General features: G+C 42.9%; 1 protein-coding gene across 2 annotated transcripts in view; it reads right to left on the reverse strand.

The window, feature by feature from the left end:
• The window catches only part of PHIP (pleckstrin homology domain interacting protein), a 114,196-nt gene that overhangs the window by 67,000 nt on the left and 19,510 nt on the right, over positions 1-27,686 (reverse strand). For both annotated transcript variants that reach the window (XM_054983891.1, XM_054983887.1), the window contains exons 7-12: positions 26,057-26,217; positions 4,596-4,817; positions 4,007-4,107; positions 2,962-3,032; positions 1,455-1,555; positions 1,325-1,365 (exon numbers count right to left, since the gene is read on the reverse strand). In XM_054983891.1, the coding sequence (XP_054839866.1) occupies positions 1,325-1,365; positions 1,455-1,555; positions 2,962-3,032; positions 4,007-4,107; positions 4,596-4,817; positions 26,057-26,217 (697 nt within the window). The remainder of the gene's footprint in view (positions 1-1,324; positions 1,366-1,454; positions 1,556-2,961; positions 3,033-4,006; positions 4,108-4,595; positions 4,818-26,056; positions 26,218-27,686) is intronic.

Here is a 27,686-nt window from a genome sequence, read left to right on the forward strand (position 1 = left end):
TTATCCACCTTCCTGGATCCAATTATAATCCTCACAGAGTTCCTCCTACAAAGTATCTCTATTCATTCACTAGCATGAAGAATTTCTATGGTAGTTAATGGAATCTTAGAAAGGAACTATCAGTATTGAAATGTATCTTTTGTCCAAGATTGCAAGTGAAAGGAACTAGAGTACAAAGGCAGACATTGGGGTGGGGGGATTATTCAGTAAAGTTGGTGGAAGAAAGGCACCACGAAGAAACAGAAAATATTATAGAGTCAAGCAGCGGAAAGTCAGGCTGTACAAGTCAAGGTAAGTAAGGGGGAGCTCTCCCAAAGGAGAGAGGGGAAGGCAGAAAATGAAGGCAGAATATTAGTTAGGATAATTTCTAAAATTGATACAGTGCTTGAAGCTAGAGTTAGAGACATTTTTAGAGGCATGTAACAAAATCTACAAAGTGTTCATACATCATATTTTTATGCTCAACATTATGTATCATGTATGAAACCACATATACTTATTTTACTGTTAAATACAAAGGCTTGGAGCCACTGAAAGTGATTTCCATCAGCTGAATGCGGCTCTATTACTTCCCTCTCCTGCTGTAGCTCAAAATGATGCTCCTGGAGGAGCAGGAGATCCCCAGGAAGAAAACGAGGAGAGTCAACTTTCTGCTGCTGCAGAGGAACCTGCGAACCCCCAAGAAATTCTCCATGGGATTCACGTAAAAGTGTAGCATGGGTGGGTTCTCAGCTCAAATATTTGGAGCCTGATAGTAATAGCAACAGCTGTTATGCCGGCTTACCTTAAAAAATCCACACATATAGTTCATGCATGGCACTACACGTTTTCTCTACATGGTGATTAAAGTAAATATAAAAGCAGAAAGGAGTAGTGTTGGCTAATGATTTTTTTTTTTTTGGATAAGCATAATTGCTAGTAGCTGTCAATCTCACAATGCTTTTCACTTCTGACTCAGTGGCAGCTTAGGGTGTGTAAGGTGATTGTAACTTCACTTCTCTTATACACTAAGCTCTCCATCGCTTGATAAGCCAGAACAAGGTGCTGCTTGCAATTAATACTGAATATTGTTAAAACCCATCAAATCAAACTCATTCTCAAAGCACACTCCCTTTCCATTTAAATTCAAGCTTCATTTGACTAACAAAATGAATAGTTTGTTGAGGTTTAATTAGTCCAAAACATGTCATTTATGTTAAATCTAAGTCCACCATAAGATTTCTTAGTAATCAAAGACAGCATATTGGGGATCATCATCTTTTGCAAATACAACAGAACAGAGGGGGGAAACCCTGTTATACATAACATCAATTTGCTTCCTTACCGATTACTAGTGTTCGAAAATTGAATGCTGTCCACTTTGTCCTGCATAAACAAGAAAAAAATTAACAACATGACTACAAAATGTTAATGCATTTCAAACAAAGAGCTAAACAATTTTGAGAGGTATTTACAGTATGAAACTCCAACTCTGATATCTTCTCTGGCTGACCTGATCCAAAGAAATAAACCCTAATGATGTGATCTGTACTTCCAGTGGCCAGAAACATTCCACCTACGGAAAGCAAGAACAAAGCAAGCATTATCACAATACTACTCAGCTTAGTAATTTGACAATTTTACATATCCGTTCCCATTATCTGCTCCAAAGTACCATTTGTGACATGACATGACTAAACAATGCTAATAGTAAAAACAATAGCTGACTTCTACTCATTTGACAACTTGCTAAACCTGTATTTATTTTAAAGGTACAATATGGTTTTAGGCAACTTCTAAACAGCACGATTCTATATATTTTAGTCATTAAGCATTCAAAAGCAGCAGAAAATACACGTATATCACACATTATGCACTGACAGTTAAGAATGATGCTACTTAGTATGAAACTTGAGGCATTCCACCATCAATGTTCTCTATGAAATATCCTTCACCAAATTATTTTCTTACGAGATAACAATAAAATAGTCCAGAACATGCAGTTTCAACCCATAGTTCACAAAGTACCAGCAGCTATTTCAGCCCCTAGAAGACTCAGGAAAAGATTGGGAAAATCAAGTGACCTGATAGGTCACTCTATGTGAGAAATTGGAAGTAGTGCTGTCTGTAACCACTTCTATTTTATTTTTGAGTTGCCAAGTTGATAGTGAAACAGAATGGGATTGGGAGTGTTTCCTCAAGTGAGGAGGAACAAAGCTGGTTCCAAATCGGGAACATGGGGCTCCATTGTTTAAACATGTGAAATCATGTGGAGAAGGGAATGTGAGTGAGTTGCAATGGAGAAAGATCAGTTCCAAATGACTACAACTCAGCAACAAAGTGAAGAAAGTAACTGCCTACTGGCATCTCATAAAGGACATCTGTAAGAGCAGGCCTGAGAATTTTGCTTTCCAACTTCTGTATCTTTTTAAAATTTCATAACATCTAGCCTGATGAAGAACTCCTGTAAGCTCAAAAGATTGCATAGTGTTTTGTGTCAATTTGCTTGGTCCTAATAAAAGGTATTACAGAATTCTCACATCTTCTTGGGAGTTAGTGGTTTTCCATTTTTTATAATGGTAATTACCATGCTTACATTTTCAGAAGATCACTGTTATCAGAAATGTGTTTCTGTGTTAAAGCAATCTTTGCAATGATCTTTATTTAAACTTTAGCACTGGTTTTATGCTTTCGTTGAAGGAAATTTTGGCAACACCTGATTTAGAATGATGCATTAAGTAAAATCCTTGTCATTATGTTTTTCATACTGTTCATTAGGTTTTACACTGCTTTAATATTTAAAATGTTCAGAAAAGTCAACAAAAACTCCACAAAACTGATATAAAATTTGACAGTAAACCCATCAGTTTTTAAAACAGTAATCATTAAAATAATTTCTTAGTTCCACTGAAGTCTATATTATTTCATTACATCCCAACAATGCCACATATTCAAAGAGACCAGGGGGGAGGGGGACTTTACCAGCACTAAAAGAAGAGCATATCATCTGGACTCCAGGCCTTGGCCGCTCAGTAAACTTTGTTGGCCTTGGACTACAAGGTTGAAGAAGGAAAAAAAATTCAGATGCATCAAAGCAATCAAACTAGTAATGAGCTCAATAATAAAAGATTAACCATAAAGACATACTAGCCATGTCAATTTAATCTATTCAAACAAAAGACGCTTCAGAAATGAATTTGAGTCTATTTCTATGATCTAAATATAACCAGTGCTCCTAAGTGAGGCTGCCTAAATCCAAAGTTCTCTGACAGAAATAGAAGGAGGTACCACTATTTGCAAACAGAGGGGAGAAGGGCATCACCAATTTCTGCTAACCCAATTAAATATAAATACTGTATTATAACAACTTCAAAACAAAATAAACAAGTGAAGTTGAAATTTTAGAAACTGTATTTTTGAAAACATCACTGATTTTATCCCACCCTGAATACATTACCAATTCACCTATCCAAAAGCAAACTAACATTCAATGATCTGATATTTTAACCAAGATAAAGCTGTATTGTCGAAGGCTTTCACGGCCGGAGAACGATGGTTGTTGTGGGTTTTCCGGGCTGTATTGCCGTGGTCTTGGCATTGTAGTTCCTGACGTTTCGCCAGCAGCTGTGGCTGGCATCTTCAGAGGTGTAGCACCAAAAGACAGAGATCTCTCAGTGTCACTGTAACACTGAGAGATCTCTGTCTTTTGGTGCTACACCTCTGAAGATGCCAGCCACAGCTGCTGGCGAAACGTCAGGAACTACAATGCCAAGACCACGGCAATACAGCCCGGAAAACCCACAACAACCAAGATAAAGCTCATTAAGCCTCTCTAGCGTTAGAGAACTTTCCAAGTGTTACTTGATCTGTTGCCACTTTTTTTCTACTACTTACAAATCCGTGTAAACTAGAAGCCAATTATAGCAACAGAAAAGGTTCCCAACACAATCAAAAAAAGCTGCAATGTTTCTAAACGTCTTTGATTTTTCACAGTGTATGCTTAAGAACATGTAAGCAAGAAACTAACTTTATTTTAAGGGTGCCAGCATCCCACAACCAAAAACATATTGTGCCATCTGCCCCAGTTGAAGACAGGTATCGCTTTGATCCGCTGCATAGTGGGGAAAACTGCAAAACAAATGAAGCTGTTTACATTTTTTTAAATTTTAGCAAGAACAGAAACAAATGATCCAGTATATACAGAAATTTGTCATAAATACTGCTTCTATTAAAAATCACTTAATCACACATGAAATATAATAAATACCACAAAGCACTTCAGTGGAAACACAACTTTTCTGCCCCTTTCTTGTATTTATACACACACACTTCCTTCCACTCATGCAGCTACAAGTACCTTTCTTTTTTCCTACTTAGGTTAAAACCTGTATTACCTCAAACACAAGATATAAAATAAATACATAAATAACTCATGCATGTATCGGTCCGGAGATATCTCGCATCAGTCAAATACCATAGACCTTTAGCAAATAAGAACATAAACCTTTTAACTTTCAAATCAGCTTTTCTACTTTTCAAAACATCCAATTAATTCATTTTCCATAATCTTCTGCTATATTCTCAGTATGCTATCCTCTAGAATGAAGCAGACTTACTTGTAATGATGTTATGGATGCACTGTGGCCTTGCAAAACGGCCAAAGGGGCACATGTTCGGAGACACCACACTCTGATCATTTTGTCACAGCTCCCTGCAGCAATCATAGTATTCTCATAATTAACAGCCATATCTGATATTTCAGCTGCGTGTCCTCTTAAAGTAGCAAGCAACCTTCCATCATCTGTCGCCCAGATTTTCACAAGACAGTCATCAGAACCCTAAAAATAGATTAATCACCACAGCACTGTTAGCTAGCCCATAATACCCTCTCAAAGACGCATCAGCTTGATCTAAAGAGGTCCTTGTGTGATCAGAAAACACTTCTGCTTGCACAGGAGGCATATCTCTGATTTCCACTAATTCACTGCTACCCCCACAGCTGCAGTTCTCACCATCACATTACACCATTCTGAATTTTTTTGTGCAAGCCTGGGAAATGCAATTGGCAAAAGGATGTGCTGGTAAAGGGAAGGCACGCAAGTTTCATTTTACATGAGCAATACTCTTGCATCCATGCCACAGTGGCTAAGCCTCAGAACTTGTTTGTCTGACAAGTCCAAAAGTATGAACCCAAAATATATGGTTTTTCCCACAAAATAGTTCTTTATGCTTGACTTCAACTTTAGAAGATTTTTTTAAGTATGTAGCTTAAAACACACATACATAGTAACTTAAAAAAAAAACATTTAGAAAATAATTACAAAAATATAGTAACATTAACACAGTAAGATCTAGGAGTTCGCCGTGTTAGTCTGTAGTAGCAAAATAATTAACACAATAATTAACACAATAATCACATGACAGCTAAAGCAATTACTTATGGCTATGGAAACGAATTCAAGCAGCCGCAATAAATATCTGCAATTGTGCCTTGACACTACTTACTGCATTGTCTACATTATTCTAAGACAGTGATTTTTATCATTTTCAGTAGTATAATCTACAGATTCTGAGACTCTTGAGCGCTGGCAGTCTGTTGGAAGTAGCACAATAAAGAACACAAACCCAAGAGACTTTTAGTCAGACAACTTCTTTTAATTATTACTTTCATTGGAATCTAAGTATTACAACATTAAGCCTGAAAACAGATTTATCTCTTAACTAGCTTGATATCCGTGCTTCACTACGGTATTTAACTACTTTAAATTCAGTTATAATATCTATGGGTGTGTAACATTTTTTGGTTTGTGGAGGTTTTTCTTGAGTTGGTTTTGTAGTATAATTACATAGTGCCCCAGCTTCGCAAAAATTGTTTGAATGAAGCGAAGCATGTTGATGCCGAAAACTGATGAAGTGAAATTCAAAATGTAACATTTAAGCGATTATTAAAAGGAAAAGATTGTAGTGCAATAAATAAAGTGAAAAATACATACAACCGGTTTTTTTCTACTGAAGGATCTCTTTGTAGACCACATTGGTGCTTTCCCCCCCAGAGGTTAGGATCATCAAGCTGCTGGGTAAGCTCACTCTGGAGCAGGCCACGTAGAATTGCCCATGTGAGAAGCAGTCCTCCCTCAAATCAATTCCTGCCACCCTCAGTGTCTATCCCTGGGACTTGTTGATCGCCATAGCAAAGCAGACCTTGAGGGGGAATTGCAGTCTCTTGAACTTGAAGAGGTTATCTGATGGTATGCACGGTATGAACACTGACTCCCCATGAGCACTGCCGGTGAACAATGTGGCCTCAATGACGTTCCTGTGGAGGGCTTTTACTCGCAGTCTGGTGCTATTGCAGTTTGGGTGGGCTGAGATTCTGGAGCAGCATTACTGGAGCCCCTACAGTGAGGAGAAGCTTGTGGTCTGGGAAGCCAGGAGGGTTGAGCGTGTTGAGGAACTCGACAGGGTAATGGACCGCATCATCCATTTGCACCACGGAGTCCACAGATTTGTATTCCATTTCTGCCCCTTCTGGGGAGTTAACTTGTGTTTTATTAATGATGGCAGCTTTGCTGTTCTTTGGGGTCAGAATGGCAGGTTTGCACAGCCAGTCCATGGACTTCTCTGTGATAGTGGTGATATCAGGGTATATGGTGGCTGTTAAGTCTGCTAGGGTCGTCACTAGGGGTGTGCACAAGAAAAATATGCAGTTTTCCCGCTTCAGGTTTACCCAAAGTGAGAAAAGATTCAGAATAACCCAAAACCCGAAGCGGGAGGCTGCTTCGGATTCAGGTTATTGGAATCGTTTCGGTATGCTTTGTAATGATTCTGAGCATATCGAAGTGAGAGGGAAGCTGTCTCCAAGCCCCCCCACCCTCCACTGAGCCCCCTTCCCCTAACCCCAATTCCACTTACCTTTCCTGAAGGCCAGAACCAGGGCCCCCGCAGCCCATGCCGCCACTTCCACAGCAGCCAGCTTGGCAGTGGAGAAGGCCGGAGCAGGTGCCTCTGCTGCGGCAGCGGCCAGCAGGGTAGTGGGGAAGGCCACAGCCAGCACCTCCGCCACAGGGAAGGCCACAACCGCTACCTCTGCCGCCCACGCCACCTCTGCCACCAGGATGTCGCAGGTAAGTGGGGTGGTGGTGGGAGGGAGCCCTTTAAAAAGGCCCCAAAGGTTCCCAAAGTGACCCAAATCGCTTCAGGAATCTTTGATTCGGCATTTCTGAATTGAGGCCATCATACTGGCTCCGATTCGGAAATACTGAATCTTTACAAATTGGGTCTGATTTGGGAACCTGAAGCGCACACCTCTAGTCATCACTACTGTGCCCAGGCCTACAGGGATGGTCACCTTTCCCTTGGACTCAGGATACTCTGCATCCCCTATTTTTAGTAGTTCAGAGGATTCCCCAACGGACACCTTGCCTCTCAAGTGGACCTTCATGTTTTCTTAGTGAGAGTTTCCTGATGAGGGGCCACAGATAAGACCCCTTGACACACATGGTAACCTCGTCAGCTCAAGTTTCCCTTGGGACTACTGGTAAAGTCTACCCAAAGTCTCCAGCCAGCAGCATGGTGACTCTTCCCTATCACTCTCTCGTTGCCTGAGACATCTTTGTGGGTTATGCTCAGTGCCCCAAATCACCCCTTGTGGCCATGGTGCTCTCATCCCAAAGAATGAGCTTACAGTTCCACAGCACTTGGGCCATGTTGCTTTATTTTGAGATGCTGAAGAGGGGTGTTTCTGCATGGATGAGGTTAAAAGGCAGCTTGAAGGTAGCAAAGGATCATATGCCATGCCTGAGTGAGCCTTGACCTTCCATGGAAGTGAGCATCTCTCTATTCTTCTTCCCGGATTGCTTTTCCCATAGATAAACTCTGCCGCTCTGTGCACCCTGGGGTGATCTTGCTGGCACCTGCCCACTGCTGTTCGGTGCACCGCAGGAGTATGATGTGCATATTTCTTTGTCACATCTCTAAGTTGCTTCCTCCTTTTAGCATCGGTGTATCTTGCATGACGTCTGCCAGGAGTTTTCTTGGGGGCAATAAGAGGCAATGGCTGCTAGAGGGGTGAGATGCAGTTGGACTGAGGGGGGGTGATGTGGTGGGCACTTCGGCAGGTTCATGTGAGAGGTTTGCATCAAAATGGCCCCTAGAAAGGTTGTGCATCATCTCCCCATGAACATTTAAAAACTCCGTTGCCATACTGACTTTTATATAAAATCCTTATTCAAGAGTCTTGTCATTTTTCAACTATCTGTGGTTTCCTTGATCTGATTTTTACCTCAGAACACAGAGTTCCAATCAGAGAGAGGAGGGTGCAAGCAGGCAGCAGCCTGCCAGCCACACAGGAAAGCCAGGCCAACAGGGAGATTGCCAGCCTTAGTGAACTTTTAGGGGAAGACCAGGAGGTGCATTTTACCTCAGGACACACTCAATGACTCCCAATAGCAACTGCATACTGTTTAGAATGTTGGGGTGAGGACCAATCAGGCCGCATATGCAAATGACCTTGAAAGGCTGGCCCAATCGGGGAAGAATGGCCAAGCTGGCAACGGGCAGGGGGTGGAGCAGGCAGCAGCCTGCCAGCCACACAAGGAAGCTATATCTCTATGGGAAAACACATTTTACCCCTTTTTACCCCCTCAGGGGTCGAATTTCTTAAAATCCCTTTAGTTGGTGTTTACTTCATGAAAGGAACGTTCTCCCCAAATTTCATGTCTCTAGGTCCAGGTGTTTGGGCTGGGAGATGATCAGTCAGTCAGGACACTTGTCTTCATATATATACAGATACGGTATTGTACAGAAGCAAGTTTAGCACCACCTGTTCTGGTCACCAATGAGGTCTCCTTCCTTTAACATGCAGTTAAAGGACCAAAAATTTGGACTTGAGGGTTTCCTTCTAATCAGTGTATTGGAAGACATCCTTGCATGGGTTGTGCCTCCTTTGTGCTCCAAAGGCAGGGCACGTGCAATTTTTTTGCAAAGGCTTCCACTATACTGAGAGGTACTCAACTCCTGCCCTCCCCCAGCCCATTCATGCCTTGCCAAGCCTCTGAGGAAGATGTTTCTACCTCTAGCATAGAACGCATTGATAAAGACTGACTTTTCCCTGGAGACACTATACATTTGAAGAACAGGATAGATAATCCTGTCTCCCCATCAACCTAGGAAGTTCCTCTCCAATTCTTCTTCTGCCAACTAGGATAGGGAAGTATAGCTTCCAATCTACTAGATAATAAGAAACCCTCACAGGAAGTTCATCAGTGGATTGGAAGGTATTCTTGTACAGAATATTCAACAGAATGTTCTCCTCTCCTGGTTGGTAAACAAGAGAAAAGAGAGAAGACTCTGCTGCCAAATGCTTCCTCCGCCAAGGCAAATATATCTATTCTGCACATGTAGGAGGGAAGCGACTGCTGCCCTGATGTTGAGGTGAAACTCTTCATGAAAGGAGACAGCGGACCAATGTCCCTATATGGATGATGATTTGCGAAGGTGTGAGGGTGCTCTTCTTCACCAAGAACCTGTGCAAACAGAGGAGCTGTAAAGTTGTTTTAATGTCTTAGAGGGTGACTGGATTAGTAGGTTTTCCAAGTAAGATTAAATGTATACACCTTGTTTCCTGAGATGGGCCACTACAGTGACCATCAATTCAGTGAAGATTCAAGGGGAAGAGCATCACAGATGTGGCCAGGAATATAAGGGAACAGTTGCTGGCCTTGACCCAAAAAGGTCAAGGAGGCTGTTTCTGCTTACCAAAGACAGAGATGATCTAGCCCCCTAACTAAACATGTCTCAAAGGGAGTTTAGAGAGACCCGTAATAGAACAGTCTTGGAGAGGGGCAAAAAGGAGTAACATAATTATATGGTCTTTTGTAAATTAGGATCCATCTAATTCATATCAATAGATGTGTTGAGGCTCAGGTGCAGAAGTGTCTGAGACTGGCAAGAATGTCCAACTTCACAGAAATGAAGATATAGTTCAAAGATGGGTGCATTGGTTAAAGGCCAACAGATATAAAAAAAAACATTTAATCACAATTTTTAAACATACTGTATAATGAAAATAGCAAGAATGAATTAACAGGTGATATTTTTTTAACATTTCAAGCATAAATAACTCTGCATGATGGTTGAAGTTATAAGATAATTAGTTTGCCAAGAATGCGGCCCTTATCGAGTGGTACAGATGGATACTGTTAAGAGAATTTTTAAAATCTGTCAGTATAGGAAGATGAATTGATTGAGAGCTTCTTCTTAGAAGGGGCTCCTTGCTTGTGACCTGTTAATATTTAGGGAACATAATTTTATGTACTCATGTAATTGCTCTCCTTTAATTATGTAGCTGTAACGGGTGGTATAATTTTCTGTTGAGTTAATGTTAAATATGCAAAACAACTAAGCTGTAATAAAATAAAATAGAAGCAGAAATTCATTAATACTATTATTTGTGTTCTATACCTGCAACAAACCTAAAACATTGTTGAGGTGTACCTCTTGCTAGGAATAACATGATCTGATATAGGAAAAGCTAACCAGTCACCCCATGGCTTCTTGAGTGCATACCTAATATCTCAATCCAGCCTGATCAGAGTTATCCCAAGCAAGAGAGGCCAAAAAGGAGTGCCCTACTGAGCGTGTCGGTGATTATAGGCAAAGCAAAGATACTGTCTTGAACTACGATGTATGAAGACATATAGGTAAGCCTCCCGGAGATCTATGGAGGGTAGAAGTCCTCCAGCCTGGAGAACTTTTCCTTCTCTGGGAATGGTTCTATGGCTTGGATCTCCAGCAGACGACTGATAGCTTGGAGCATAAACTGATGTTATTGCAGCTTGTTGGATCCTGGGAAAGGCCCTGTTCCTTGGGTGCATGGTCTGATGTACCCTTGACTGGCAGGCTTGCAAATCTACTTGTTCTGGACAAGATGAAACCAAGTGTGTGTGTGTGAGGGGGGGGGGTGCTCGTATTCAGCCTCCTGCAATGGTTTAAGAGACTGAAGAGCTTCTTTCCAGTCTTGTTGGTCAACGGATCCTGTAAGTAGAGATGGGCTTGCAGGTGAATCTGGATCTGGGCCAAGTTGGACTCCCTGGAGTCTTAGTGCTAAAAGGATCTCCTAGCAGTATGAAAGGAAACTTGACTTGATGATCTGACCTGCTGGGTCTGTTGCTGTCTTTTCAGGAAGGAGAGAGCACAACTTGCTTCTTTTTCATCCAGTGCTGTTTCCCCAAAGAATTTTTCTCCCTCATATGGGGCAATGGTTTGTTATTTGAGAGGTGTTCCTGTAGCAGCCACTGTTTCAGCCACAGTGTCTAGTTTAAATAAAGCAAAATTTTAAAAGGAAAAGAATTGCAATGGCAAGCTCTGTGGCCAGTTTGGGGATCTGAGGAGTAAGAGCCAGGCTCCACTGAGGAACGGCGCTAGCATCCACTGGACCCCAATAGAGGAAGAAGTAATGTAGGAAGATGGGAAGGAGCAATTCTCATCCCTCCTATGGCATCTGCTTTTTTCACCCTCCAATCTAGTTTAATGTTCTTCACCACTTTTTTAGTAACATAGAGATCCAGGTGGAGTGAAGGATGATGGGTGGGGAAGGAAGTGAAGAGCCATTTTCTAAAGGCAAATGTAGCCCTTCCCTATTGCCCCTTGGGGCTCCCTTCTTGTGGCCTGTGGGGGAGGGGTATCCTTTCAGCACTCATACTTGCCAGAGCCTCCGGGCCTTTGGGAGTCCATATGTGAGAGGTACCAGGTCAGATGAGCTGAAGGCGTCTCTGCCAACAGGCCCATATGTCCTGGAGTGAGCAAAGCCTGGGTGAGCGAAGCAACCATGCTGTCCTCTTGCATTGGATTGGCTCCAGTTGCTGCCTTGGGACATTCCAATCAAGACAGCTTCTTCCTCACATCTGCTGCAGCTGCTAGCAAGCAAACGGCAGATGGAGTCAATGCTGACTTCATTAGATGGTTTGGTATTTTCTCGTGCTTTTTTCTAAACAAGCCAAGAACTGTGGATGCTTGTATATCCATGGAACTGGCAGAGCATGGAAAGGGGGAGGCATGACCACCTCCTCTGGACAGTGAAAGCCTTTCCAAAAAGTTGCATATGCTCTGCCCATGGAGCAAGGAGGTACCACAACCCATACAAAGATACCTTTATCCATTGATGGAGAACATGCAGTTCATGGCAAAAATAAACAGGAAGCATCTTCAGCTGTTGGACCAACCATCATTTGTTTTGAACAACAGAAGACCACTAAATAAAAGGTGTCTAACAAACCACTGCCCAAAATTAAAAGCAATTTAAGGAGTACAGATCGAGGGGGGGGGGGGTAATCAATGTATTTTTTGCTTGTGTAGTTATTTAGAATGCAAGGCACAACTTATTTAAAATTGCTAATACAAATTTAGCAATTATTACACTTTTAGCCTTTCCAATTTATGCCTCACTAGCAACAAAGGCCGTTGTGGGGAAAAATACAACGGACTCTACAAAGGGCAGGGCAGGGCAGGCGGGCTGTATGTTGCCGCCTCCGCAGCACTCTTAACTAGGCAAGGGGAGGGGAGGGCAGGGTGGGCGGGCTGGGCATTGCTTCCTCCCCTGCGTCCTGATCTGAGTGGAGAAGGGCTGGGAGGTGGGCCTGTCCTTCCCACCAGCGTGCAGACTGCACCTGCGCCACATAAAAGGTGAGTCATCACAATATGGCTCACCTTTTCTGTAGTAAGACTTTCAAACAAAATCATTAACTTTGCTGTATATTAACAAGGTGTTTTTGTTTGAAGAAAATGGGTATCAAATTTTAATGAATTTCTTTAACAGAAACTCCCAAACCCAACTTTGAAAATATTTCTATTTGTAATATATAGCCACCTTCCCAGTGTAACATAACAGCCTATTATTATAATCTTCAATATGGTCTCTACTTTAACAATCTGGCCCCAATTCAAAGTATATGAGTTTTATTATGCTGCCATCTTTACTGTTTATACCATTGTTTCACTAGAAGAATAACCTAAATATAAGTAAGCGCACAGCAGTAAACTCTGAGTTCTACAGAATACTCAATAGTGTATTCTGTGTTTTAGGTGGGATTTTATGTAATTTAAGTAGGAGATTTGGGGGTGGGAGATTTTAGACCAAGGTAGCAGAAACAACCATGCACCCTGTGTAAGCACAGAAACAAATTTGTCAAAAACAAATAACACAAACAAAGCTGTTGAATTTGCACATTACAGGGTTGAGATTCCAGTTTTTTTTAATACAAAGGTTGAATTATCTTGGTCACTCAAAAACTCTGAAATAAGGTACAAGAATAGATGATACCCTCAAGTAGGTGACTAGGAAAGCCTGGCATAGGAAGAAGATGAAGGAAGGAAAAGTAGACGAATACATGGATTTTGAGGTTATTACTGCCAATGCATCTGAAATTAACACCTGACATCCCAGGACAACATCCCCACAGTCTATCCTTACCATATCACATTTGTCTATTTCCCTTCTTCTATGGAGCTTATGGGAATTACCCCACTTTACCCTCTGATCAGTGCCAATTAACCTTTCCTTCTCTTTCTTAGAACAGAGAGACAGCTCCTGTGTCTGGACAAATTGCTTCTCCTCAAGGTTTCCAAATGTGACTGAACATTATTGTCATGTATGCCAGCATACCTGCCATGATTGTATTCTGCATTTTATACTGGTCAATGCTGTTTGCCAGAATTATATGCTGTATTCTGTGTAGAACTGTGTAGAGTGTCTTAACTTCTGATATTAACTGCAGGAGAGGCAGTGGGCCCCTCCATTATCTGTTGAAAATATGTACTTTCACTTTTTCCAGAAAGTGTCCTTGAGGAGAACTACTAGCAGCGAACACTGTAAATTTTCCAGGGACTGGGATATTTTCCTTTGTACTTCATTTAGTCTAAACTAATCTGTTCCCATGTAACCTCTTTGGGGTTTCGCGCCAGAATGTCAATGGATCCAGGAGGGCGGGAAGTTTCCCTATAATTAGTAATGCCTTTGAATTGCCACTTCTGCCAATTGCCACCTTCAGGTGAACACCTGTACTGTATGGATCTCAATAAAGCTACTTCAACTGGAACACGTGCGGGTTAACTGTGGAGGGCTTGAGGGGCCTAACTGCCAGAGACTGACATTAATGCAACTGAGCACACGGTCTGATGTTTCAGAATATTTTGCCTCTGCACAATTCTTCTAGTTGTTTACAGAGCCTGAACGTTGTAAGAAACTTCCAGTAAAGACCTAGGATTTTGTCAAAGGTGACTGGACTTTATGCTCAGCAACACTCTGTAATCAATAAACTGAAGATATTTTTCGGGATGTGCGCTTCAGGATTCGGGTTCGGTTTTAAAACCCGAATTGGGCCAGATTCAGGTTGATTCGGTATTCCCAAATCGGGAATACCAAAGCGGAGCAACCTGAAGAGATTCGGGTCACTTCGGGTCAACCAGGAGCATTTTGCTGCCTGTGTGCACTTGCAGCACAGTCAGCAAAGTTTTGCAAAAGCTTCCCACGCTTTCTTAGCAGAGGGGAGGAGGAGGAGGAGTGAGTGACACACTACAACCTCCTCCTTACCTCTCCCATCTGGTAAAAATTGGAGGGAAGCTTGAAAGCAACACTTTTCTTGCTCTTTTGCAAACTTGCAAAACAGCAGAAGTGCTGCTTGCAGAGATTCCCTCCAATTTCACAGGATGGGAACGGGGAGGAGGGGTGAGTAGTACAAGGGGGAGGAAGGAGAGAGATCAGAGAAGGAAGGGGGGAGTTAGGAGTGTCCAATCCCACTGCTGCATGGATTCTCTGGAAAGAGATGCAGCAGAGAATTTAAATTAGAGGCTTGCCTTTGGGCAAGCTTCCATTCTGTTCCTGGCCTAGAGAGACTTTGAGAGAGTGCCTGCGGATTCTCTCAGTCTTTGTGGTGTGGCCTGGCTGGATCTTTCTGGACTGCGAGGATTCTCTGTGCTGTGACTGACTGACCCGTCGCTGGACTTCAGGAGAATGGTAGGAGAGTTAGTGACTCACTGGGTCTTCTCTTTGGGGGGGAGGGGGCTGGTTGTCTTGGTGGGGGGGAAGGAGATATGATTCAAGCTTTGATTTTAATTTTTCCTTAATTTTTATTTTCCCTTGTTGAGTCCTCGAGTGAGTGTGTGTGAAGAGGCATTTGGTTTGGGGGGCGGGCTGGCTTGCCAGGTTTGAGTGTTTTTCCCTTTTGAACTTTTTTTTTAATCATTGTAATTTTGTTCTGTCTGTATTTGGTATTTTAAAAGTTGCTGTTGGGGCCTGTTTTTCAAAGTTCTTGGGGTGCTCTTTTCAAGTTATTGTTGGGGGGCTGTTATTGTTGGGGGACTGTTGGGGAGTATTTTTCCGGTTACTGTTGGGGGGCTGTTTTTCTTGATTTTGTTGGGGGGGGCTATTTGGTGCTTTATAGTTGTTTATTGTTTTTCGTTGTTGTTTTTAGCTGCTGTTCCTGTTTTTAAATTATTGTTGGTTCTAGTTCTTCAAGTTCTGGTTGTTCTAGTTCTTGTTTGGGGGGTGGCTTGGCTTAAGTGGGTGTGCCTGAGTGTTTTGATTTCAGTCTAATTTCCGTTTCTGCTTCTGAGCAAAACAATTCTGCAGTGTGTGTGTGTGCGTGCATGCTAGGGAGGTGTGAGTGGCCCTGACGGGGGGCTGCTTGCCCGGGGGATATAGTTTTCTGTTTTCTTTGCTTAATTTGGGGGGCTCTGTTGGCTAGTTTTATAGTTTGTGTTTGAAGTTGGTTGTTGGCAAATTTTACAGTTGGTGTTTGGACTTTGGCGTTGGTGCTACCTGTTGGTGTTCAACAGTTATGGTTTGTTGTTTACTACTGCTGTTGTTTTGTTGGTTGGGGGTGGTGGGTTACAGCAGTTGTTTAGTAAAAATAGCAGTGTTTGGGTAGCATTACTTTGGGCTTCTGAGAACTGTTTTAAATAATGTTTTTATAAGGTAGGCTAGTTGTAGGCCTTTGTCATTCTTTTTGCCCTCTAAAGTAAAATTGTTAGGGAACCTAGGGTAGTTTTCTCCATTTAATAGGCTTTTGTAGGAAAAGATTTAGTGAGAGTTAGGTAAGGGTCTGTTCAAGTTTTATTCATATAAATAGGCTGCTCATTAGGTCTCCCTTAACTAGGGTTTCCCTGCCCACCTCTGGCACCCTTGGAGCCAGGCCGGGCATTTTTTTTTAATAGGCTTCCATTTATACCAGGGTTTAGGGCTAGCTTGATTCCTGAAGAGGAATTCAGCTACTTGAGGTTTAGGTTAAAAAAAATAAACAGGGCCATTTAAAAAGAGATTTCTGACCATCTCCAGGAAGAGAGCGACAAAAACAAAAGCTCTAGAACAGGTTGACAGGTTTCAAAACTAAAGCTTTTGGCTAGGTACTTGGGGGGGGGGAGTGTTTTAAAAACTGAAGAGCTAGTTAGTGTAGGTTCAAGGAAGGAAACAGAATGGATGACAGGAAAGTTGAGAGGGGCCCTGAGGGAAAGGCAAGGGCTAAGACTAGAGGGGTGGAAGGGGAGTGCTGTGGCTATCCCCTCATCTGAGCAGAGGAGGCCCTCCCCTACTGCCGTTCACCAGCCTGGCTTCTGGTGACAGCAAGAGGGCTCACAAGGCCCTCTTTCCAGAGGCAGCTGCTGGAGGACCACCCCCAACCCAGGTGTTTGAGGCAGGAGCTAGCACTGGGCGAGGGCCTGGTGCTGAGGCTCCCCCTTCTCCAGCTTTTGAGACCCAGCAGCTGGAGGAGGGGCAGCATGTGATGACTCCTGGGATGGATGTGGGGCAGTGCTTCTTCAGGGGAAAGTTCAAGTGGCACCACACGGATGCCAGGTAGCCAGAAGGAGGCAGGCTCCTCTGGCGCTCTCACCCCACGGGTCCCTGTAGGGCAGGGACACCAAGCTTCTCTGACGGAGATGCTTGGTACACAAGGCACTAGTATGCCTAAAGGGGGGATCCAGAAGGCGAGCAGACGCATCATGCACCATATCATCAACATGATAGCGGTAGATGGTCAGCTGTTCTCCATAGTTGGCGACTTCGGCTTCTAGAGGCTGCTCCATGATGCCTATCCCTGGTACACGATCCCTGCTCGCACGACGTTGAGCAGGACTGTGGTGCCCTCGTTTTTCAGGGCTGCCACAAACCACGTGAAGGCACAGTTGTCCAATGCTGCCGGGAGAACTGTGCACTTCACATTCAACATCTGGACCTACTCTAATGTGCAGCATGCATACCTGTCACTTACTGCTCACTGGTAGCAACCTGAGGACATTCAGGGTGGGGGTGGGGTGCCCAGTGTTAGGCAGGGATGGATGGGAGACTGCCAGGCCAGCTACTTCAAGGCCTTGCTCCAACGCCGAGGTTTTTCATTTGGCGCACACAGCAGAGAACGTCGCAACCACCTTGAGGAGGGAGTTGGACAGCTGGGTAGGTGAGGGCACCATCAACATGATGACGGATGGTGGCCGCAACATGAGAGCAGCGGTGCAGCAGTTTGGCCAGGAGCACATTTACTGTGCAGCCCACAAACTTCACCTAGTGGTAAAAGCTGCGCTTGGGTTGGGCTCCCCCACAGAACCCCAGGACCCTGCAAATTGTGACCTCCAGTATCTCCTGCAGAAATGTCAGAGGCTCATGAGTCACTTCTCGTGCAGTGAAAAGTCCACTCATGAACTGCGCCAGAAGCAGGCCAGGACAGGTATGCCGGAGCATCGCCTGATCGCTGACGTAGTCACTCGCTGGAACTCTACCTGTGCCATGCTGGAGCGTTTGGTGGAGCAGCAGGCCGCCCTCAAGGCATGGCTCTCAGAAAGTGACACTTGGAGGCAAGAGGGTGAGTTCAGCCGAGAGGACTGGCTCACCATCTCCCAGACAGTGGAGGTCCTGAAGCCCTTCAAGGACTTCACTGTGGCAGTCTCATCTGACACGGCGACCCTGGGTCTGGTCATTCCTCTGGTGCACACGCTCCAGAGTTCAATGGCCTCCTTTGTGGATCCAGACGCATCAAGTGCAGACATTGTTCCAGCAGTGCGCGTGCCCATGAGAAGGCTGCAGCAGGGCATAGCTGCCAGGCGAAAGCCTCTCACAGAGAAGAAGTCATACATGTTGGTGACCATATGTAACTCACACATTAAGGGCACTTTCGCCGAGCGGGACAGGAACCTCACACAAGCCAGCAATGCCCTCTGTGTGCCGGTGAGGCGTAGGTAAGCCAAGAGGGGGATGCCTGTCATTAGAAGGGACGGGCAGGGGGCCCAGCCCTGCGGGTCTTTCTTGTGCCCCTTCTGAGCAGGCTCCCCCGCAGGCATCACCAGGATGTCCATGGAGATGGAGGTGCTCCAGCAGGCCCTCGGCCCCTCTGGGATCGTGAGACAGGATTTGGCAAAGGCAATGGTCAGGGACTACCTCGAGGAGCCCTGACGTGAGCCCTCCTTGTGGCCTGCATCCTCTGTGAGTCTATGACCTGGGGAATAGCACTCTTCCCATAATTAAAATTAGTCAGAACACCAGCAGAAGGAGGGTGGAACTCAGTGGCACAAGGTATGCACTCTGCAATTTGGCCAGCCCCCCAACCAGACACACACACAATACAGCAGCACTGACTCAGTCCCTGCGGGTACAAATTTGTTCAGATAACTGTGAATAGAGGCCCCAGAAATGTTGACTACCACTGGAATGGGAAGGCAGGGAGAGACAGGTTAGGTTAGGTAAACTCAACTGTAAACTGTAGAAGGACACATGGAAACCCAGAGACGCAGCCCCAAACCCAAGCTATTTACTTCTGTTAAATGTTGTTAAATGTTTCAAAACTGCTGTTGTTAAATGTTCAATTCTCTAAAATGTTGTTCAAATTCTGTTCTGCTGGACTAAGTTGCAAGGGTGTCCCCCGGTTGAATTTGGTTTGGGTGGAATGGATGATGTGATGAAAATCCAAGAAATCCAAGCAATAAATCCAAGAAATATTTCAAGTAATTTTTTTGGTGTGTGATTCTCTGGTGTGATGGGGGGTTAGTTCAAACTGGACTGTGGGTTGTGATTTGAATGTGCCACTAATGCTGTTACATACCCTTAGCCCACTTGTAAGGGGGGGGGGGAAGAATCCAAGAAATACATTTTATAAGAAATTTTGTTGGTGTGTGATTCTCTGGTGTGATGTTATTTTTTTGGTTCAAACTGGACTATATGTTGTAATGTAATGTATGTGAAGTACTGCTGTAATGCAATGTTAATGCTGTTATGTGGGGAGGGAGGGCAGGAAGTCCAAGAAATAAAAATTTAAAGAAATTATTTTTGTTGTGTTTGTGTGATTTTCTGGTGTGATGTTAGGGGTTGTTTTAATCTAGGGCTGTTAAGTTGTGATGTAATAGTGATGATGTGAAATTTGATGTTTAATGCTGTACAGAAATAAAATTTTAAAAAAGTATGTTGGGTGTGTGTAAGTCTCTGGTGTGATGTTGTGGGTTGTTTCAATCTAAGACTGTAAGTTGTGGTTTTTTAATGAGGTGAAATGCAATGGTTAATGCTGTTATTGAGAATAAAAAATTTTAAACATTATTTTGTGGGTGTCAGATTCTCTGTTGTGATGGTGGGGGCTGTTGTAATACTGTAAGTTGTGATTTTATAGTGATGACGATGTGGATTGTGATGATTAATGCCGTTATTGAGAAATAAAATTTTTGAAAATTATTTTCGCTGTGTGTGCGATTCTCTGGTGCTAAGATAGGGAATGATGGAGAGTGGCTGGCCAGCCAGCTCTGGGGGTGATGGAGGATTTTGGGGTGTGTGTCTTTGCTTCTGTTGGGCTGCTGGGGGGTGGATTATGAGTGGGACTGTGGCTGCAGCCATTGGCAGCCACAATCCATGTGTTTCTGCTGTGCGGGAGTTTTCCCTACAGTATAAATATGGTGTGCGATGGAAAATAGCTTTTGGGGGCATAAAATGGCCCCCCAGGAGCAATCTTCCAGAAACTTACGGGAGGGTGTGAGGAGAGGTAGGAGCAGGTCCTCTGAACATTGGGTGCATTTTGCCTGAAAAATGCCATCCCAAACCACCTAGAAAGCTCCCTTGTTTTTTCCCATAGGGAATAATGGAGAGAGGAGGAGGATGGGGGTACCTTCTTTGGGGGGGGCATAACATGCCCGCCCAAGTCCAATCATTCTGAAACTTGGGGGAGATTAGAGGAGAGTTAGGAGAAGGTCTCCACCAAATTTGGTGTGATTCGGAAAGAAAATGTGCCCCCCCAGGCTCCCGGAAAGCCAGGAGCATGTTCTCCATTGAAAATAACAGCCGAATCTTTCCTAATCATACCCGAAGCGACCCAAATTGCAATTTCCAAAGCAGCTTGCTGCTTCGGAAATTGCTTGAGTCCAAATCTTTTTCCTGATTTGGGGAAAACCGAATCACCCGGGCAGTGCATACCCCTAGATATTTTATTAAACCTGTGTCTGGATTCACAAGTTGCACATGGGTACAACCTCAGAGAACCCAGAGGCTGAAAAGCCTCACAAAACAAAATGGATAGGTGCCTTCCTTCGGCCTAACGGCCTAGATTCTGGATTCAATCACCATCAATCCACTGGTCACATTGCAAATGAAAGAAGAAAAGTTTATATCTCAAGGCTTTTTGCTGAACTGACTTACTTTGTACCTTGGAGTCTTTACCTGTGGAGTTTATTACACAGTATGTATTGACTATGAATTGTTGTTGCATATGAGAAATTGCGCACTTGCCACTTTAAATTGTTCTAGTAAATTTTGGATACACTTTAGACTTGGCGGGGTTTTTTTCCCCTCTCTTGTTTCTGTGCAATTTAGCTGGGTCTTGCCTTTTGTTACGTATAAGGGTCTAGAGTGGCTGTTATCAGCACCCAGGAACAAGGGTTGGGAGTACCTGGTTCATGAAAACATAAAGCAAATGATTTTCTAGTAGCAGCAGCAAACATGTTTGGTATGGAAACAAAATGTAAACATTTCTTCTGTTTAAATCAGAATGGCATTCAATGTAGCAGTTTTGACGGTGAAAGGGTTGCCAAAGGGAACGGTAGTGACATGCTACCTAGTGGTGTGCACACAAAAAAAATCTGGAAAATCTGGATCCAGGTTTCAGGGATCCTAACTAAATCTGGGATTCCTGAAATCTGGGAAAGAGTCTCTAATGTGGTTTGGCAAGATCAGAGAATCTCAGATTTATCTTGCCATTATTTCCTATGGGGAAAACTATCTGGGGGGCATTTTTCAAGAAAACTTCACCAAATTTGCAGAGAATCTACTCACTCCCTTTTGTCCACTAAATATACTCAAAGTGCCAGGAGGACTGGACCCCAAGGTTCAATTCTATGGACTCCTGAAGAAGGTGCCTCAAGCCACTCTCCATTGTTTCCTATGGGAGAAGTATTTCCAAGCAGGCTCTCAGGCAGAAATACAAATGGCCAAGGCTGTTACTGGCCAGAGGCACAACCCCAAATGCAAACTCAACCCAGAGAAGCCCAACAGAACCAAACTGAAGTCTCCCCAAAACACAAGTGACCCCTGAAAAAGTTGCCCAGCCACTCGTCATTGTTTCCTGTGACAGGGAAGTTTCCAAGCTGGTTCTCAAGCAGAAACACACAGGGGCAGGGCAGCCACAGGTCAAAGGCACACTTCCAAATGCAAGAGGAACCCCTAGAGAACCATACTGAAGTCCCCACCAAAACCAAAGTGCTCCCTGAACAAGCTGTCTCCAGTGTTTCCTATTGTGGGGAAATTTCCAAGCTGCTCAGGCAGAAAACACAGGGGCAAGACAGCCACTGGCCAGAGACACACTCCCAAATACAAGCTCAGCCTAGAGAAAGCTCAACAGAACAAAACTGAAGCAAGTGAATGGAATCCCCCCAGAATCAAAGTGAAGCAAGGGACCAAACAAGCGAATCATGTCAAAACAGAGAATTTCTCCCAAACCAAACTGAAGCAAAGGACACTGCTGCAACTTAGCTCGACTGAACCAGCGTCACTCACAGAAGCCAGGCAGACAAAGAGAGCTCCTGCATGAATTGACCACTTATTCCCTCTTCCCTCCTCCACCTCCCCTCTTGGAAAAAAACACAAGAGAACAGGAAAACAGCCAGCCAAGGGGCTGAAGCCACATTTCCCAGATTAACCTGCATTTATCTGGGTGGTCTTGATCCTGGGCTTGGATCTTGGATTCTTTAATCTGATCCAGGAAAGCCATAGCAGCAAACATCTTTTCCACACTGTGACACTGAGAGATCCCTGTCTTTTGGTGCTACACTTCTGAAGATGCCAGCCACAGCTGCTGGCGAAACGTCAGGAACTACAATGCCAAGACCACGGCAATACAGCCCGGAAAACCCACAACAACCAAAAATTAACATTGTTTGCCAGTTCCCAGACCCGGATCTCACATCCCTAATACTACCATAGCTTATGTCTTGCAGAATGATAAAGAGTAGCCAGAGACCACTGGATACCATGCGAAAGACAGTAAAGCTTAGTCAACTTTTTATATGATCTTACACTTTCCTACAACCCCCCCCCCTTGAATTTTATCACATAACATTTCCTCCCAGAGTACAACAAAGGAGTCTTTGCAATGTTTAGTGAATCTCCATTCTAGGTATGAGCAGAAGGCCATTTGACAAAGTCTCTGGAAGCAAGAATTTAGAATGAGAAAAACACAGCTAGAAAATAAACAAAACAATACAATACAGAACAGGACACAGAGAATAAGGAGGACAAACCAGATGAAATCAAAATGAATGGGATGAAATGACCCTCTTCTAAGACTCACAGAAAATCACCCCATTAAGGTTGTCATAGTCCTAGAGCTTCTAGCAGAATGTGCAGTCTTTTTAGGAGCCTCCTTGCTAAATGCCTAAGAGGAAAAATTAATAATGCTCTTGACCCTCTGAGCCAAAGTAGCCTTGGTTCCCAAGGGATTCCAATTTACAATGAAGCAAATAGAAACCCAACACTTCATGAAATTTTGATTCCTTCAGCATAAGCTGTCAAGTACTCTCTGACATTCATCCTGTACTAGTCTCAAAGTTACGTAAAGGTTAGGACAAAAAGCAGGACTCCTAGGAATGATGGAGTATTCTTGGAACAGACACATTTTGAAGAAGGATAACTTCACCTTTGTGGAAGCCGCACAATTCCATTTCCACTGAAAAGAACTAAGATGAGAGAAACTTTGCCAACAGAAAAACCATATAGCTCCTACAAAGGACCACCTGAAGATTCAAAGGGATGCTGCATGTAATGGCTTGTAAGAAGTGCCAAGGCATCACGTGGGATAATGAAGAATCCCTCCATGGAGAAGAGATTAAAATAATTCCTTAATTATCATAGGGCTGGATCACTGGGGGCAGCAAATGAACATCTGATGGTAGACTTCAGACTTTGTTGGATAATATATTGAAGAAAATGCAGAACATCTAGTACTTCATATCACAGTGTAGAATTCCTCTCGTTACTCCAAACCACAAAGTGCTCTTATTTAATTTTGAATATACTTTTAGAAAAAGAGGCTAAAAAATGGAAAAAGGTATTTTCCAAGCGGTGAAAGTAAATTAATTTGAGACCCCTCTAATCACCCAGCAGCACTCTGAAGGAGTTCAGATGCAGAACAAGACCCTGATGAAGTCGTGAGAGACTACAGAAAGCATCAATTGTTCTCTGTTGCCAGCTGCAAGATGCACTGGTGTAGGGGATCTGAGGGAAGCAACCAAGTGTTCATCTCAGGCATATGCTCACTTTTCAAGGTGTTTTAAGAAGAATCTTGGTATTTGGCAATTCTCTAAGTAAACAGTGATATATATATATATCACAAACCTTAAAAGAAGCCTTATTTAGAGTGACAATCTTGGTTCTCTCTTTTTTGCTGATGAGGGCTTTTATCGTCATATTGTCATATTAATAGAAAATGAGAATTTTGTATTTCTTGGGTAAATATCCTCCACAGCAAGAAAACAGTTGGGAGTTCCAAACATTAATGCCTTAGCAAGCTTTTTGACTGGACCTTACTTATGTGAGATTATATATTTGTTGCAGAAGAATTTACCAATCTTTCTGGCACAAGAGGCTAGCCTAGTAACACAAATGGAAGGACAGGCTGAGTACCCTTTACTGCTCTTTTATTTTAAAAGAAAAATCCTTACCCTCCAATTCCATCAAAATTGACTCTAGGAAGCTCAAAAATGTTATCCCCAAGAAACAGTGCTGCAGCTAGGATGGTATTGGATGTCTCCACGGACCAAACCTTGAACCTTTGGTTATATTGTGGCATGGAAGCAATAGCTCTAGCAAAGAATCTAAGGGAATCCAACAAAACTCTGGTCACCAGGCTGAAGCAATGGATAAATTCATAAGGCTTGACTGTTGTCAAAATGTAAAGGTAAACCAGCCCAAAGAAAGCAAAAACAGATTCTTGTCTTGATGATTGTGGCTGAGACATCGAAACTATTTCTCAGGGCTGACTCTTCCTGTCACCCATGGCCCCTCCCTTATCTTGTTGAGAAGTTAATCATAATCTATTTGGAATGTTACAGAAAAGAGGCAGTCACAGGAGCATCCACTTTAAGCACAGACAAAATACTGGAAATAAGCTTGAGAAGAAGAAACAGTGCATGTGAATGCTTCCTGGTGGTTTTGACTACCATGGAGTGTTTTTTATTCCAACTAAAGATCCTGTTCAAAAAAGATGGAAAGAAAATTTGAAGGACAGATGTAAAAATAGGAAAAGACTTCAGCCCCCTTATAAGAGAATAGGCCTGTCCAGGGCTTTTTCTCTTAGGTGGTGGAAAAGAGGGAAAAGAGGTGGTGGAACTCAGTGGGTTGCCAGCAAAGGACCGCACAATGACATCACTTTGGGTCATCTGGAACAAGGGGGAGTTTTTTTAAGTTTATATCGCCCTTGGCGAAAATGGTCACATGGCTGGTGGCCCCCTCCCCCTGATCTCCAGACAGAGGGGAGTTTAGATTGCCCTCTGGAGGGCAATCTAAACTCCCCTGTCTGGAGATCAGGGGGCAGGGCCACCAGCCATGTGACCATTTTCAAGAGGTGCTGGAACTCCGTTCCACCGCGTTCCCACTGAAAAAAAGCCCTGGGCCTGTCACTTCTTGACTTTAAGGGTAGACAGATTTAACCTTGCTAAATGAACTTTCAAAATATTCTAAGAGAAAGTGTCTATTTTGTTAGAGCTAATAATCTTATTATATTTCTTATGCAATTTGGACATCCTAGACTCAGAAAGCTCTAAAAATGGAGTGACAATCCTGTTCTCCACGACAGCTGTTCCTGACACTATAATAAAACCATCTCTTTCTCAAAGGGGAATAATTGAGCTCATCCCAAATTTGGGAGTAAGAAAGAGAAGGCAAGGATGCCTGGCAGAGAAGGCCATCCTAAAATGTCTTCCTTAACAGACATTAGACTGTGATAGTTACAATTGGAAACCACTAGAGGAAAATGAGCAAGATGAATAAAAGTCTCCACATTTCATCTTTTTAATGGCTGTACAGAACTTGCGGAAGCCATGCTACTTCCTAGACAAATTATCAAAAGGTCTGAGAAGTTAGCCTACATTCTCTCCCCAGAGCATCTGTTAGAATAGTTGGAGTTGCCAGGACTGGGGCTGATGAATTCATATGGTACCAAAGGAGGATGGATGTCAAGACAGGTTAGGAGAAATGCAAGTGATTGTCAATGCAATGAGGTAGACTTCGATACAAGAGACGATTTAAAAGAGAGCATGCTAAACAATCATTTGTATCTCTACTCTGATACAGAGGTTGAGATCATTAATGAGGAAAACATCCAAGCAATCTAAAGTGTGTCCCTCTCTGTTTCCCAGAATTTACCTGTCACAGTCTGAATATCAGTTTGCTGCTTCCTCAGCTCATAACCAGAAAAAATAACAAAAACACTAAGAGGAAGAGACTTGGGAAGTTGGTGACTGTGAAATGTTTTGGCCTCTCTTAGTTCTTACCATGACCTACTTGCTCTTGGACACAGTAATAAGTACAGTACAAGAACACAAAAATAGAAACATGAATTTCACTTACAGTAAATATCCGCCTGCCTGTTCGATCAAACGTTACACAATATACTGAAGACAAATGCCCTAGGATTCGCTTATGCATTTTCATGTGTTGATACACAGCAGTTGGAATCAGGTGTTCAAGTCTGTATTTTCCATTTAGTTTTCTTGAAAAGAGAGTTTCAGCTTTCAAAAAAAAAAAAAAAAAGAAGTAGTTGGTATATTTTGCACATCACACTAACATGTATGTCCAGAAACGAAGAAATAGCAATTTGTCAGCAACTGTAATAGTAAAGACCTCAGAAGCTGTTCCTGCACAATAAAAAATAGTTACAACTCCCATGTACAAGCAGTCATAAGAAAGTATACCACCACTAATTTTCTCAAAGTTCAACCAAATATTCTCAGCTCACTATTTTCTGCTAACCAGCTATAAAATCCAATTCCCCCAAAAAACTACCTGTAACAATTAACATAATTCCTAGACCTTACATTAACTGAGTTCATAAAAGAGAAATAATTCTTTAAACTTAAAGATGAAACTCACCATCTGTAGTGCCTATCTTACGTAATTTAACAGAATACGCTTTTGATTTTAATAATTTTGACCCATTTCTAAATTATTATTTGTCAACAAATACATATTTTACAAATCAAATGCTTCACAATATGTGAAGGAAGGAAATTTCTTTCACTACATGGGAAGAAATTTGGGCTATTCCACAACTTATTCACCTCTGGGCTTTTGATTGTACCACAATATGTACTGCATTTGTTATACTACATTTGTTATAAACACCAGCTTTGCTGTTAAAATGGTCAAGAAAACCAAAAAACAGGGGAAGGTCTGTGCAATATTTCCAAGGAAGGGACCAACGTCCAAACAGATCCAAAGTTCACAAGTGTTCCTGTAATCCCGGCAGTATGAAGCCAATTTAATGTACACTTAGGAAATCCACTTCTTCAATTTTGAATCCAATCTTTAATTCTTCTCATTATAGGCCAACAAGTCACAACTTTTGCCGTGTCCCCCTGAAAGGAGCTACCGGCGGGAGATTGGCAACAGGTTTGCCAGCCTCAGTTTTTCCCGTTTCGCCACAACCGCTTCTTCACCGCCACATTCAATTCCTTGTTCAGGCTTTTTATGATGCTCTACTCATATCCTTTTGCAAAGGGATATGAGTAGCTCCCTTCGGGGGGACACGGCAAAAGTTGTGACTTGTTGACCTATAATGAGAAGAATAAAAGATTGGATTCAAAACTGAAGAAGTGGATTTTCTAAGTGTACATTAAGTTGGCTTCATACTGCCGGGATTACAGGAACACTTGTGAACTTTGGGTCTGTTTGGACGTTGGTCTCTTCCTCGTTAAAATGGTCAATACAGCATTTCCTGCAAATCTCTATACAAACAAATTTATTATAAAAGTAAGGAGGACGTACAAGTTTTACCAAGAATACTGTGCTCTGTGGCTCTTTAAAAGCTAACCACATTCCTTTGGCAAGAGTTCACAGAACAGGGTTCATTTCTGTCAGGTACAGAATATCATTTTTATAGAGCAGAATCTGCTTTTACAGATATAGTTTTTCCAAATAAAGAGAGAGAACACAGCTTAGCATACAGCACATACTTGGCATTGTCTGCCAAAATGATACA

This window comes from Eublepharis macularius, chromosome 1 (genome assembly GCF_028583425.1).
Source record: "Eublepharis macularius isolate TG4126 chromosome 1, MPM_Emac_v1.0, whole genome shotgun sequence".
Taxonomy (NCBI): domain Eukaryota; kingdom Metazoa; phylum Chordata; class Lepidosauria; order Squamata; family Eublepharidae; genus Eublepharis; species Eublepharis macularius.